The sequence below is a fragment of the Mauremys mutica genome, chromosome 12, assembly GCF_020497125.1.
Source record: "Mauremys mutica isolate MM-2020 ecotype Southern chromosome 12, ASM2049712v1, whole genome shotgun sequence".
NCBI classification, from domain to species: domain Eukaryota; kingdom Metazoa; phylum Chordata; order Testudines; family Geoemydidae; genus Mauremys; species Mauremys mutica.
The window spans coordinates 61,230,157-61,244,177 of NC_059083.1; the positions used below are offsets into that span (position 1 = coordinate 61,230,157).

At 58.3% G+C, this 14,021-nt stretch overlaps 1 protein-coding gene across 2 annotated transcripts in view; it reads left to right on the forward strand.

The window, feature by feature from the left end:
* LOC123347064 (ubiquitin carboxyl-terminal hydrolase 43-like) overlaps positions 1–14,021 on the forward strand; it is a 157,671-nt gene that overhangs the window by 104,485 nt on the left and 39,165 nt on the right. For both annotated transcript variants that reach the window (XM_044984509.1, XM_044984510.1), the window contains exons 7-8: positions 6,539–6,701; positions 12,304–12,415. In XM_044984509.1, coding sequence (XP_044840444.1) covers positions 6,539–6,701; positions 12,304–12,415 — 275 coding nt within the window. The remainder of the gene's footprint in view (positions 1–6,538; positions 6,702–12,303; positions 12,416–14,021) is intronic.

Consider the following 14,021-nt stretch of genomic DNA (forward strand, 5'->3'; position numbering starts at 1 on the left):
AGCAGTATCCCTCCAGCACAGCGCCAGCTTCAGGGGAATCCTGGGGGTGGAGGCCACTGCCCATTACACTGTTCCTGACCCAGTTTCACCCCTCCAGCCAACACTAATGGGAGTTTCAAAGGAAAGCATCACATACAGCATCCTAATGTCACGCTCATTGGCAAGGCTTGTGCTGGTAATGGGACCCCGGGACTCCCGTTAACGGTGACTTAATTAGACGCCAGCTGGTGTTCAGTAAATGTTTGCCTAAGTACACATGGCATCTGGGCAGGGCGTGTGGAACGTCTCCTCGTGCGGACACGTTCTGATTAGCTGCCACCTGGGCAGCTGCTACCTGGGCTAATGTGGCTGCTTGGTGCCGGAATGAGCTGTGCTGCCACTCGGCGTGAGCCATGGGCATACTGGGGCCTATGAAATAAGAACCAACCCAACTGTGGCATCAAATGAAATTTGATCGTTTGAAGTTCAGGAAACACTTCCTCTCCCCCCCCCCCTCCCCAATTCTGTTTCACTTTCACTGTCCCTCTGCATGTCCGGCGTGTGCCTGGAAACGCATGATCCAAAACTCTCAAGAAAGGAGCAGCTCGTGGTGCTACCCAGAAATCTCTGCAGGGAACATGTTTGGTTTTCCAGACTCCCGGGGGACCGGTGGCAGCCAGACTCCTGATTGCTTCTCCAGGCTCCATCCCCAGGCATGGGAGGTTCCTGCACCCCAGGCCCGGTGCATTGAGGTCCCCACCTCGGGCCTGGGCTGAGCCTGAGTCCAAACAGAAAGCTCCTAATACAAGTGGAAGTTGCTGTCCTAGGGAATGTTCCCTGAGTACTTGCCTCAAGCAAAGGCCTGAACAAAGCAATTCCTGCAGCAGCCCCATCAATAATAGATCTAGCCTAATGGAGCTTGTTGGTCTAATTCCTCCTTCCCCGGCAGCCCCCTGGGGAGCTGTGTTTTTAGGTTCCCCAGGAAAGGGCCAGGCGTGTTTCAGAACCGTATGCGGCACATGAGCAGCTGCAGCAGGGTGCGGCATCTCTGGCACCAGGCCTGGGCTGAGAAGGGACAGCGCCCTCCTGGAGCTAACGCCGAGGAGTGTAAAAATACCAGAGCTCCTTCTCTGGCCGAGGATGACACACCCTGGGGCCGGTGAACAAGGCGGCCGAGGGGATGTGGCCTTGCAGCCTTTCATGCCGTGCAGCATAAACCGCTGAGCCGATTATCTTCGAGCGGCATGCTGGCGAGGTCCGAGACATGATGAGCAATCGTGCCCTTCCCTTGCTAGGGAGCTCAGCCCTGTGCAGCAGAAGGCACCAGGCCACAGGTCCAGGACAGCTTCAGGGCTTCATCTTTGCTGCTAGCCTTTTCCAGAGGCCCCTCACTGTGCTATCGGGGCACCTGTGTACATTTATAGAGCTGCCAACGGGGATCCGTTGCCTCCCGTGAGGCAGGAGCGGGGGGATACCAGAGCCCCGTTTCACAGACAGGGAACTGAGGCCCAGGGGACATGCCCAAGGTAGCCCGAGGCAGAGTCAGGAATTAGAACCCAGATCTCCTGAGGTGCCTCTCTGGCAGGCTTACTGGGCCTGTCCGAGGAGTGACAACAGGCGAATAGCGTGGGGACGCAGGAGAAGCTGGGCTCTGCCCAAGCCAAGGCTGTGGGGAAGGCGGCTTGTTCCTCTCCCCAGGCTCTCAGGCAGCGCAAGGCAGCATGGAGTCCAGTCTGCGCCCCACAGTGCGACAGCAGGACACGTCCCCCTGGCAGTGCCGCTTATCTGTGGTGGGGAGACACCACCTGGTGCTGAAGGCTCAGGGGCAGTCCTGATATGGCCCCTCCCCAGGCCGGGACGTTCCCCCAGCTACTCTCCCTCCTGTCCCAGTGCAGAATGACGCAACTTCTCCCCTGGACCAGAGAGCGAAGCCATGGCCACAGCCTGCCCCCCATTGACCTGGGGGTGGGGCAGTGAGTGGGCAGGCATCAGCAGCACCCGGCCCTGCTACGGCCCCTCTCACTGAGGGTCTGCTCTTCTCCTGCGCAGGTCTCGGACATGCTGAACCTGCCAGCCGGCCGTGCCGTCCCCAGCACGCTAGAGAGGGACTTGGTGCCCCTGCCAGTTGGTGGCAGGCGGGAGCTGTGGGTGGTTCTTTGCTCTGCCAGCGGCTGGGGCACTTCCCAGGCACACCTGTTTGCCCCCTTCCATTTGCAGTTTGGCCCAGTCAGGCAGCTCCCTCAGTAGCTGGGCCTCTGGGGGTCTGAGTCCTCCCAGCACTCGCTGCAGCTGGGCACGGTCCGGGGACTGGTGCCTGGTTTCCCCTCCCTTTCATCCCAGGGCAGCGCTGGTCAGAAATAGCCCTTGGGTGGGCCAGGCCGCTGTGAGGAGGAATGGCCGTGGCTGGTGCTGGGAAGTGGGAGCTGAGACCATCTGTTCCTTTGACGGGCTCTTACCTAGGCTTACGACTCAATTGAAGGCTGTGGCCATCCATCACATCCCTCCCAGGTGGCGCACGGCCGAGCCCGCCACCGAAAATAGCTGCAGGACGAGCGGCGGTAGGGGCAGTGAGACTCCATCACTGTTCCGGCCTGTTATGAAGATCTATAACCTGGCCATCGCAGCATGATTCTGCTGAGAAATAAGACTTCTCTCCCGCATCCCAGCTTTCCCTTCCCGGCCAGCTGCATTCATCATCCCGCGCACCAAGCTCCTGGCAGTGAGGCGCCCGGCTGGGGGAAGGCAGCCCTGGGGCACATCCCCTGGCAGCCCTGGGGCACATCCCCTGGCAGCCGTGGGGTACATCCCCTGGCAGCCGTGGGGTACATCCCCTGGCAGCCGTGGGGCACATCCCCTGGCAGCTGTGGGACAAGTGCATGGAGCAGCTAGTGACGGGAGAGGTTTTGGATAGGACCAAGCCTCCCCCTTAGCCAGCCTGCAGGAGCCGGTGAGCTCCCCATAGCAGATCCCCTACCCCCAGCTCCTCTCTTTCCTCCTGCTGCCCCCCCGCTGTACCAGGCCCATGAGCTGTACCAGGCCCATTTCCTGCCAACGTACCCACTGGCACAATGCCCTCTAGTGGGCCTGCAGGCACCTCTGACCTTCCTCCACCTCCCCCAGGCCTGCCTCCCCTGGGAGGACCGATATCCACTGCAGTGTGCCTCTGGCATCCGCCGAGCTGCAAGCGAGGGGGCGGGACAGACATTGCAAAGCTGGAGGTAGCAGGAGGAAGATTATTTGCTGTGGTCATTCCTGGCAGCCCCAGTCACAGGCCAGTCCCCCCTGGCGCCAGGCGCTGTACAAACAGAACAGCCCCAAGCAGCTGACAATCTGAGTTTGAGAAAAGAGACACCGGGTGGACACGGGCAGATGGGAGCACAAGGAACCCAGGAGACGTAGGGCAGCATGCCAGGCTGGGCTCTTCGAAAGTGGAATCCAAGTCCCACTTCTTGTTTTTAAGCTCTTTTGACTTTATTCTGCTCCCATGACTGATCTCCAACTATTGTGGGCAGGGAAGAGAGCCCCCGCAGGCCCTGTGGCTATCCCAGTCCTGGGCTCCCCTCACACAGCTCTGCCGTGCCCCGCACTCCCGCCCCGCAGGCCCTGGGCTCCCCTCACACAGCTCTGCCGTGCCCCGCACTCCCGCCCCGCAGGCCCCTGGGCTCCCCTCACACAGCTCTGCCGTGCCCCGCACTCCCGCCCCGCAGGCCCTGTGGCTGTCCCAGTCCTGGGATCCCCTCACACAGCTCTGCCGTGTCCCACACTCCCGCCCCGCAGGCCCTGCGGCTGTCCCAGTACTGGGCTCCCCTCACACAGCTCTGCCGTGCCCCACCTCCCGCCCCGCAGGTCCTGCGGCTGTCCCATCCCTGGGCTCCCCTCACACAGCTCTGCCGTGCCCCGCACTCCCGCCCCGCAGGCCCTGTGGCTATCCCAGCCCTGGGCTCCCCTCACACAGCTCTGCCGTGCCCCTCACTCCCGCCAGGGGGCCTCGCTGAATTAACTGAGCTTTGGCGCAACGGCTCAGTGTTCTGCACGATTCCGACGGCCCGACAGTGCCGGAGCACGGGTCAGTACATGGCATTTCAAAGTACAAGGCTTGGCATGGATTTCCCCAAGGCAGCAGCAGCTTCTCCTGGCTCTCAATTGATATCCATAAATATTGAATGTCCAGAATTTATGCATCAAGCCATGATGCTGAGAACTGGGCTCTGGCCGCTGTGTGATCCTGGCATTCCCCAGCATCAGCAACCGGGGAGCAAACGAGGCTGCCTTGGCCTCTGCAAAGCCCCCAGTACCAGGACCGGAAGGGCACCAGATAGACCGGCCAGCTCTGTGGAAATGGAAACGTTGCGCTGGGTGTTAAATGTGTCGGAGCGTCTCCCCGATGAGTTTGTTTTACACGTGGTGCAGAGACACATTATCCTGAGTGATGTTTGGGAGCTGGGGGAGGGGGAGGCAGGCAGGGCGCGAGCACTGTGGGGTTTGTGATTGGCAGGGTGATTGGGAAGGACAAGTCGGTTGATGGTGGCTAGAGAAACCCAAGAGTGCAACACACATGCTGGACCATTTACCTGACAGCTCTGCCGATTCCCCTTGCTCCCGACCCGCAGCCCTCCTGCTGTTCCAGCTCTGGGCTCCCTAACTCCCAGCACTGCCTGCGCCCACAAATCCTGACCCCAATGCACCCCCTCCTGCCTTCAGTCCTGGGCTCCCCTCCTGCCCAGCCAATACCTCTCTACACTGCAGAGATTTCTGACAGCCCAGAACGTGTCATGTCATCGTCCCTTCAGAAATGAGTCCATGCCACCAGGGGCCTTCCCCAATGTGGGGCTGCCAGGACCCTGGTTAGGGAGTGGAGCACGCCTGGCCCCTCTCACTTTGCCAGTACCCCTCAGCCCAGGCCTGGCTCTGCTTCGGTCTGCTGTGCTGTGTGGCGCGTCAGGGACGGGGACAGAGCTGCACAAAGGACCTGGCTGAAGCGGCTGGATTCTCCTGAGCGGGTGCAGAAGGAATCGCTCGGCTGGGCTGGCGGGGGCAGCGGCAGGGCAGGGACCCGTCGGTGGGATTGGCAGGGGAGCTGGCACTCAAGGGCAGAATGGAGCAGGGAGGGGATAAAAGGTGGAGCCTGGAGAAAGCAGCAACCCAGGAAGGTTTGCACCAGTGCATCTGGCCTTTGGGGGAGGTGCCAGGGGCATGACGGTATCAGAGTGTGTGGGGCGGGGGAGCAGGTGGCATCCGGTCTCCTGTTCTCTGCCAGGGTTGTGTGTGCCCAGGGCTCGTCTTCATTCTGCCTGGCATCGCTCGGCCGAGTGTCGTCCTGTGGCATGTGGTTCGGGGGGGTTGGCATTCGGGTGACACCCAGGATGGGTTAGCTGGGTTCTTGTGCCTGTCCCTGCTCTCCCGCACCCCGCCAGCCCCCAAAGTCCTTGTGCTCTGTGCCCACCAGAGGAGAGCTGATTGCCTGCTGCATGACAAGTGCAAAAGGGGGGGTGGGCGAACCACGCAGCTAAACCACTGACCACCCCTGCCACAGTCAGTCCCCACCGTGGTTTCTAGTTTGTGGGGAGGGGCAGTCTAGTGGCTCTGCAGGGAGAAGGGGGAAAGAACAGCAAAGAGCCTGGGAAGGAGACAAATTCTGTGTGGCTAAAACTCCACCAGCACTGATCAGATGGCAGAACCGGAGCTAGCCTCATGCTTCAGGTGCCAGGCTGTTGTGGGTGTGTGGGTGTGTGTGGGGGGGTGGTTTGAAACCACAGGCCGGCAGGAAATCTGGTTCCGCAGCCTCCGCCAGTGTAATTCTGGGTGATGCGGTGTGCGGCCAGACAAGCCTGGCAGTGATTAATTACCTCTCCAAGCTAACCGAGAGTCCTGACATCGGAAAGCGTCAGAGGAGACGGAGCGTTCAGCTCTGGGAGCTGGGGCACGTGGCAGCCCAGCTGCACGGAGCACCTCCTGCTGTCTCCCAACCGTACAGAGACTGAGGGGCTCTGCTTAATTGCCCAGCCCTGATTGTAAGAAGGTCGGGAGATGGCAGGTGCTCCGTGGGCAGGGCCATGCCCTTCTCCTCACCAGCCGCACACCCTGCAAATGGATCAGTGCTCAGCCCGGGACTCTTTCTGATTCCTCCTGCCCGCGATAGTGCAGGAAAGCAGTCTTATTCAGTGGGATTTACCCGTCAGGGCAGGAGGAGATGTACAGGCCCTAAGATGGTCACCAATGCCCCTGGGGGTGCCCATGCCTCACAGACTGGTGAGGAGAAGGGGAGCCCAGCGCACAGCCAGGCCGGGGGCCCGGATCTCCCAAGCTTGCAGTCTTGGCAGGGGGAGGAGGAGCCACCGGAGGGCTCCTGAGTCATGCGGCCTGCCTGAGACGGCATGTCATTGGCCTTCCATCATCACCGGCCTGCCAGGAGTTCACTGCCCCACACTCTTTGGGGTAACAAGTTGCTAACTGTCCCCTGATCAGTGCTTTCATACATGCCCCCTGCAGCGTGCGATGTCAGAGCCCTGACTTGGGGATTCATTCTCTGCCCTCTTGCTCTTGTATTTCTCCTCTACAGGCTGCCCCCTCAGCCTTCCATCTTCCCCCAACTCCTCCGATCCTGAAGGCCAGCGACTGCCCCATGCCGGGGCCATGTCCTCGGAGTTCTTGCACCATGGCGGAGGCGGGAGAGTGCTGCTTCTCCTCTGTAATACAGCAGGGACGGGGCAGCAGGCTGCCAGGTATGTCGCTTTGCCTCCATTATATGCCAGGGAATGTGCATATCATGCAGTTTGGTGCACACATTGTGCAGCCGGGAGTGCAAACTGGAGGGTGCAATTGCACATTCATTATGGTTCAATGTGCACTTGCCCAAATCCACATGGAGAAGCTCCTGCCGGCTTCTCCAGGATCCATTGTGGTACCACACTGGGTGCCTCATGGCACCTGTCTGCTTGGGATGGAGCAGGCAAGCCATGGCCGAGTCTCTGAAGCGCTTGTCTAGTGGTTAGAGCACTGTCCTGGGGCTCAGGAGACCTGGGATCTGTTCCTGGCTCTGCCACTGGCCTGCTGGGTGGCCTTGGGTAAGTCACGTCACCACTCTGTGCCTCAGTTCCCCCTTTTGTAATATGGGAACAATGCTCCTGGCCTCCTTTGAGAGCTGCTGATGACAATCACTATGTAAGAGCTGGCTGCTGCTGCTGCTGGTGGTGGTATTATTCTTATTAAAGAAGCACCAGAAATGGTAGGTGCTTGATCGAACCTCTCGGGTCTGCAGAACTGACCTGGGAATCTTGTGCCAATGAGCTCACTTACCTTTGTCCTAGCTGCTCCACCCCCTTCTTGCACTTAAGCCATTGCCCCGCGTAGCCCCCATGGCTGGGCTGGGCTCCCAGCACTTACAGGCAGGGGAAGCAGAGCAGACAGGCTGCCTGCGCAGGACAACGAGCCTGGCTCAGGACAGGAGCCGCAGCCTGCCTGAGGCCCTGGGTAAGGGGACGGGCCCTGGGTGGTGGGGCTGCAGACCGGGAATGGGGGTCAGCATTGCCAGTCATTGCAGCTGGGACTCATCTGCGAGGAAGGGGGCTGAAGACTTTTTTGCTATTTTCTGTTGGACTTTGAGTGAAGGATTCAGGCCCGGGAGGGGGTGGAGGGCCAGCTCACTCTGATCGCCAAAGAAGAGAGTGGGGAAACTGAGGCAGAGCTGCTGCAATACGCTATCTGGCCGTGAGGGGGCTCTGTGCCAGCCACTTCGTCCCAGCCTCTCCTCTCCCAACAACACAAAGCCATTTACCGAGTACCTTGTCCAATCCCTCTGCTCCCTGTTCCGGGTCCAGCCATGCCGAGGCTCTGTTCTCCCCTCTCCACGCACAGAGGCAGGGACGCTCACAGATGCTGCCGGTTCAGGACCCTGCCTGGCCTCTCGATCCTCCGTCCAAAGTCAGCTCGGAGGAGGGGAGCCGCAGCCCCCTCCCACTCTCCCGGGGACAGAACTATCACTGAGCACCCATCTGAGCTCTCGGAGGGCCGTGCCAGCCACAGGGCATCTCACTCTCTCCCTGCCCGGGCCGTGGGTGGGGAGGGCTGGAGGAAAAGTCACAGCCCCCCCCCCCCGCCTCCACATCTCTGAGATGATGTCACATTGTCTGTCGCATGGGGCATCGCTCCCTGGAACGGCCCAGAACCAGGATGGGGCAGAGGGCACGGGAGCGCAGCAGGGCACTCAGAGGGCAGACAGGCAGCAGCCCATGTCTCACTGGGGATCTTTCCCCCCATTGTCGGCAGCTGTGGGTCGGGGATGTTAATGCCATCGGCAGCACTGGGCCAGCCCCTTCAGCGGAGCGTCCCCGCGGGCCCCAAGCCTCGCACCGGCGGGAGGGCGGCCAGCTCGCCGCGAAGGGAAGGAAACCGAGTCAGGGAGGGCTGGGGCCACGTGCACAAGGTCCCACAAGCGGCCTGTGGCAGAGCTGGGCGGCAGCCCGGGCCTCACCTGCCCAGTCCTGAGAGTTAACCTCCCCGCTGGCAGGGACGGGGTGAGCCCGGTGCTTCCCCAGTGCTTTTCCTCTGTGTCCCAGAGGGCTGTATGGTAGGTCAGCATGGCCCCTGGCTAGCTGGGGCCGTGCCAGCAGCAAGGCCGGTGAGCATTGCGGCAGCTGGAGCCGTACAGCCGAGGAGGCTCAGTGTAATAGCTCCCGTGCCTCTGCCTCTGGCAGCCCCTACACAGCCCCCGCGGAGCTGGGAGCCGCATGCTGCTCTGCACATGCTGGCTGGGTTCACAGACGTGATGCGCTGACCACACCTGCCCCAAGCTGTGGCCTTCCCAGCAGCTATGGCAGGCGTGTGCGGTGAACCACGGAAAGTACAGCCCTAGCCGTGTGCTCTCGGTGCTGTCCTGTCACAGATCACCCCCGGGAGGAGCTGATGGGGGCGCTGCATGTGTGCGTGTCGGGGGGAGGGCTGGGTTGTCCTTCCTTGGATCTCTTCTCTGTTTCATGCACCAGCTGGGCCCAACTCACCCTGGGGATAATCCTGGTGCCCCCAGCTGGCTTTCTTGGGCAGGAGCCAGCTCCTGGCAGGGCAGAACAGGAGCCAGGGGATGTATGAATCCGCGGGGGTCCAGGAATTTGTTTCTTCCCTGGCTGGGTTATTCCTTCTCTCGCTCTTGCTCTCAACTTTCTGGGACTCTGGTTTTGCTCAGTCCTTTTCGCTGACTCTGCACCCAGCTGGGACTTTATCCCAGCGTCGGGTGTGTCTCCTCTCGTGCGCAGTGTCTGTTGTGAGGCACTCCCTCGGCCCATGTGTCAGGATAAAGGGCAGAGGGTATTGGCGGCACGCGTCTGGTTTCTCCTTGCTGCTCCTGCATTGTGGGCTGTCTTTTTGGGTGCAGCCTGGATTTGCTGACAAGCTTTAGTTAGTTGTTTATCTTGACATCTGAAATGGTGGCGTCTGTGTAAACGATCGAAGAATGCTTCAGAATTGGGATTTGTCTGGGCTGGATGAGTGTCATTTAATAACCATGCCTAGCTCTTGTTTAGCCCTCACATCTGTAAGTGCCGTACATAGGAGAGTAAGTATCGCTGTACCCATTTTATGGATGGGGAAACTGAGGCACAGACTGGGGCGTGATTTGCACATGATCATGCAGTAAGTCATTGCTGGGAATGGGACCCAAGACTCTTGCATTCTACCCACGTGGCTATGCTGCCTTCTCAGAGAACTTAGCCTGACTCACAACCACCCATGTTTTAGGAGAGTTCAGGGGTCAGTCCACAATTTGTGACTGACCCCTGCCCTTAGAAGGGGTTGAACCAAACCCCTGGATCCAAAGTCTACAGCTCAACACCATATCTGTGTTGTTTGGATCTATTCTGGGCCCTTTCTTGTGTGTTAGATACATAGGGTGAGTGTCAATAAAGAGACAATAGTGAGTCTTGTCAGTTAGAACGAGTGTTTTCGATGCGTGTCCCTGGCTGTTCCAGGAGGTGGTTGACATGCAGGGCCAGGCATGTGCAGAGGAGTGATGGAGAGACAGAGGCAGGTATGGTATATACAGCTCCTGGGATGTGTCTGTCCAGAGACACAAACAGAAGCATGGGTTTTGTGTGGCTCTGGCAGTATCAGCCCCTCCACACGTCCTCCTGTAACACTGAGCGAATCTCCACAGTTTGGAGAAGCCCCTGAAAGCACGCCTGCTTGTCTGATCTGGGAGTTCCCTGGGAACAGCGCAGGAAGCAGAGCCTTGTAACTGTTGTGACTCCTGTGGACTGTACCTTGAATTATTCCCCAAGGACTCTGCTGAGACAGGCAGCCATTTTGAGTACAGCTGGGTGCAGAGCATGCCAGAGGAGATACACGCCATGCTCTCTAATGGGCTCTGTCCTCTCTTCATTTGCTTTCCCCTTAATGGAAACTCAGAGACATTCTGGCAACAGGCAGCTATTTGCTCATCACTGAGTCAAGATACTTGCAAAGGGGCTCGCTGGATTGCCAGAGCCGGTAGCTCCCACAAGAACAGTCTCAGTGCTTCTGCTCCAGGTTGCACCTGGAAATGGAAAACCTGGAGGAGTGTGGGCATAAGCAAGAGCTGAACTGGTTAATGGGGCCTCAGGCAAGGTTGGGTTTGAGCCCTGGGCCAGGTTCTCCTCAGCTCCTGTCTGACCCACCTCTCTTTGCTCATCCTGAGTCTGGCAGGCAGGTGAGAAGCAACATTGTCCAAAATCCAAGCTAGGAGCTCAGCTATTCAGCGGGTCAGTCAGTGATGCGGTGGGGGCGGGGGCCATAGCGCCTGTCCCCTCAATGCCTCCCCTCCTGTGCTGGCTGTGAACGTGACCAGAAAAGATTTCTTAGCACCAAAAATGGCCCAGCAACAAAAACATGGCCTAGCCGAGAATGGTCTCCTGGCCCTTCCCGTCTCCAGCAGCCGGGATCCTACCCTGGTACCCTCCTGTTAGGGACTGCCGGCCCTCCAGACGTTAGCAACACCCCTGACTTTCAGAGGTCTCTCCTGCACGCACAGACTCCTCCATTGATTCACGCTGTGACGTTGCACCCACCCCATGCTGGGTGTGGTCTGTGAACACGGCGTTTCAGTCCCTGGGGCCAGGCCGAGTGCAGGGGTTTGGATCCATCAGTTGGTTCCCCGCTCGATGGAGAACACAGTGGCCCGGTTTGGAACATGCCTCTGCCTCCCCCTTCCTGCACCCGGCCGAGCCTGCTCAGCATCTCCGGAAAGGCAGGCGCCGGAACAAGTGGGCAATGAAGCAGAAGCTGGGGCTTGTTGGAAGTGATTTTCTTTCTGTTGCTTGGCCCAGCAGCTGGGCTATCGTTAAGCCCGGAGAAAGCAGGCATTCTGCTGCACTAATTGCCTCCTCTGGATGAGGCAGAGCTCCAGGGAGGGGAACAAGAAGGTGGTGCTGTTCCCAGAATCCCTGTGCTGAGTCTTGTGGCCACGCTGGGCCATTCGGCCCCCGGCGACGCTAAGCCCAGACCATATTTCTTTTCCTTTCAAGCTGGTTCTCGGGCCGAGGGGGGGAGCGGCTCAGTGTGCCCCGCTAGGAGCTCTGACACAGACCGCTGGCTGGCGGGCCGCCATCGGCTGGTAATGAATTCGCATTTCACCTCACAAATCCCATTAAATACCATTCTCTGTGTGCTCGAAGCTGCTAGTAAAACATTATCGGCTGGGAAATGGCTTGTCATGCGCCACGCTTTATGGAGCGCAATTGAGTGGGAAGCACCTGGACTTCACCCAGACGGGCCCAGCATAAGTGTGAGCCCTGCTGTCCCAGCAGCCATGGCCAAGTGATCCACTTCCTACCCACTCCAGCCTCATCCTGGGGCTCGCCTCCTCTCGGCTGCTGCACTGCGCTCATATTTGTGCCACCTTGTTTTCAATGTTGCAGCGATCACCAAGTAATGGGTGGTTTTCAGAAGGTAGTGTAGTCTAATGGTTGGAGCAAAATAACAGGCGCCCGGACTCCTGGGTTCCATTCCGGGATCTTCCATTGATGCCTTGTGTGCCTGCTGTCGCTCTGTCTGCATTTATCCCTCTGACAAATGGAGGCAGTAATTCCGGGTACCCGATGCTGTGCTCTGACTGCTAGGCAGTGCTTCCTCTCTGCATGGCTGTGTGCTTTGGGGCTCCCTTCTCCCACACCAGCTAGAGCCCCTAGGATGTATCCTAGCACACCGTGGGCTTTCACCCCTGAACAGGAGAGGGGATGGCCAGAGATGCCTGAGAGGCTCAGCGAGGGGTGGTGCCCATTAAGGAAATGGCTCCTGCCCGGATTGGCCAGTGATTCCTTTTCAAGCACTGTCTCCAACTCGCTGTCTGTGGCTTTCCAGGTTTGGCCCCCCGCTGCTGATGAGAGAAGACAGAGCCATCTCGTGGGAGCAGCTCCAGCAGTGTATCCTCAGCAAGATGCGCTACCTGATGAGGAGTGAGGCTCAGGTGCAGGTCAGTCCATTCCCCTGCTTTGGGTGTGTCGGTGCCAGACAGGACGGGGAGAGGGTGGGACCTGCTCACATCAGGGAACTGCCTGGGTTAGCGGCTCAGGAGCAGTGCCCACCAGCAGCTCCCAGCATGCTGAAGGGAAAGAAAATCTGCCTGGAGAGAAGCGTTCCCAACCCCCTTCTAACGAATCTCCTGCATTGCGATCCCAACTCTCCTCTCCAACGCATCACTAGGGAGGAATTTGACTCACCAGGCCAGATTCTGCTCTTACATTGGTGTAAATCCGGAGGAACCCATTGGTAGCAGGAGAATTTCTCTAGACTTACACAGGTAGAGATTCATGGATTCCAAGGCCAGAAGGGACCATCGTGATCCATCTAGTCTGACCCCCTGTGTCACAAGGGCCATGGGACTGCCCCAAATAATTCCCAGAGCAGAGCTTAAAAGCATCTACTGAGTGAAAAATGGTCAGGGATGGAGGCTCCACCCTGACCCTTGGTAAATTGTTCCAATGGGTAATTGCTCTCACCATTACAAATGTGGCCATGCGGCTCTCAGAGCGTACTCTGCCAATGTGCATGCAATAGATAAAACAACAGAAGAGCAGGTGCCATTAGCCCTTTCTCCCCCGACCCTGCACACCAGTTTCTAAACCTGTTTTCACAGCCCAAGAGCTTTCTGTGGGGGCTGAAATTTTCATCATTTGGGCAAAGTCCCTCGGCCATGTCTACGCTCTGGGCAAGTGGGAGCTGGGAATGGGAGATGTCATTTTCTCATTTAGAAAAAAGAATTGCAACCACACTTCTTGGCACAGGGTTTCAGTTCCGGCCGCTGAGGTTTGCAGTGTGAAACCCAGCACCCGCGGCTGTCCTGAACACCAGGGCCCTTGCACGGTTGGAAATCACAACAGTCAGGCTCGATTTAACAAAGATGGGGCTAGGTTGAAAATTGCACACTGAGCATGTGCAATAGAAAATTTCAGGGGGCCTGATTTGCTGCCACCTGATGTTGTCATTTCTGGTGGTGCAAAGGGAGTGGAAAAGGCCAGCAAATGAGCATGGCACGATGGAGGGAGAACAGGTCCAATGCACTTCTATGTGCAGCCAGCGGAGAACAGGTTGAGTGCACCTCTGTGTGCAGCCAGATAAGTACGTGTTCATTGAGTCAAGGAATTTACAAGCTGAAGGAACAAGGAGTTAATAGCCAGAGCCCCTTTGCAGCTCCACACGGTAAGATGCGGTGGGAGCTGAAACCAGGGGGAAATCGCCTGGTGCCTTAATTTATGGTGTAGAGAGGGGCAGTCTTTGCAGCCACAGTGTGAAATCAGATGACACTGGGCAATTCTGGCTGAGTTTTGCTCTGAGAATTACAGGGGTTTAACCTGAAATTCAATGCTTACAAATGGCAGAAAAGGACCTGGGGATTACAATGGACGAGAAGCTGGATATGAGTCAACAGTGTGCCCTTGTTCCCAAGAAGGCTAATGGCATATTGGGCTGCATTAGTAGGAGCATTGTCAGCAGATCAAGGAAAGTGATTATTCCCCTCTATTCGGCACTGGGGAGGCCACATCTGGAGTATTGCGTCCAGTTTTGAGCCCCTACTACAG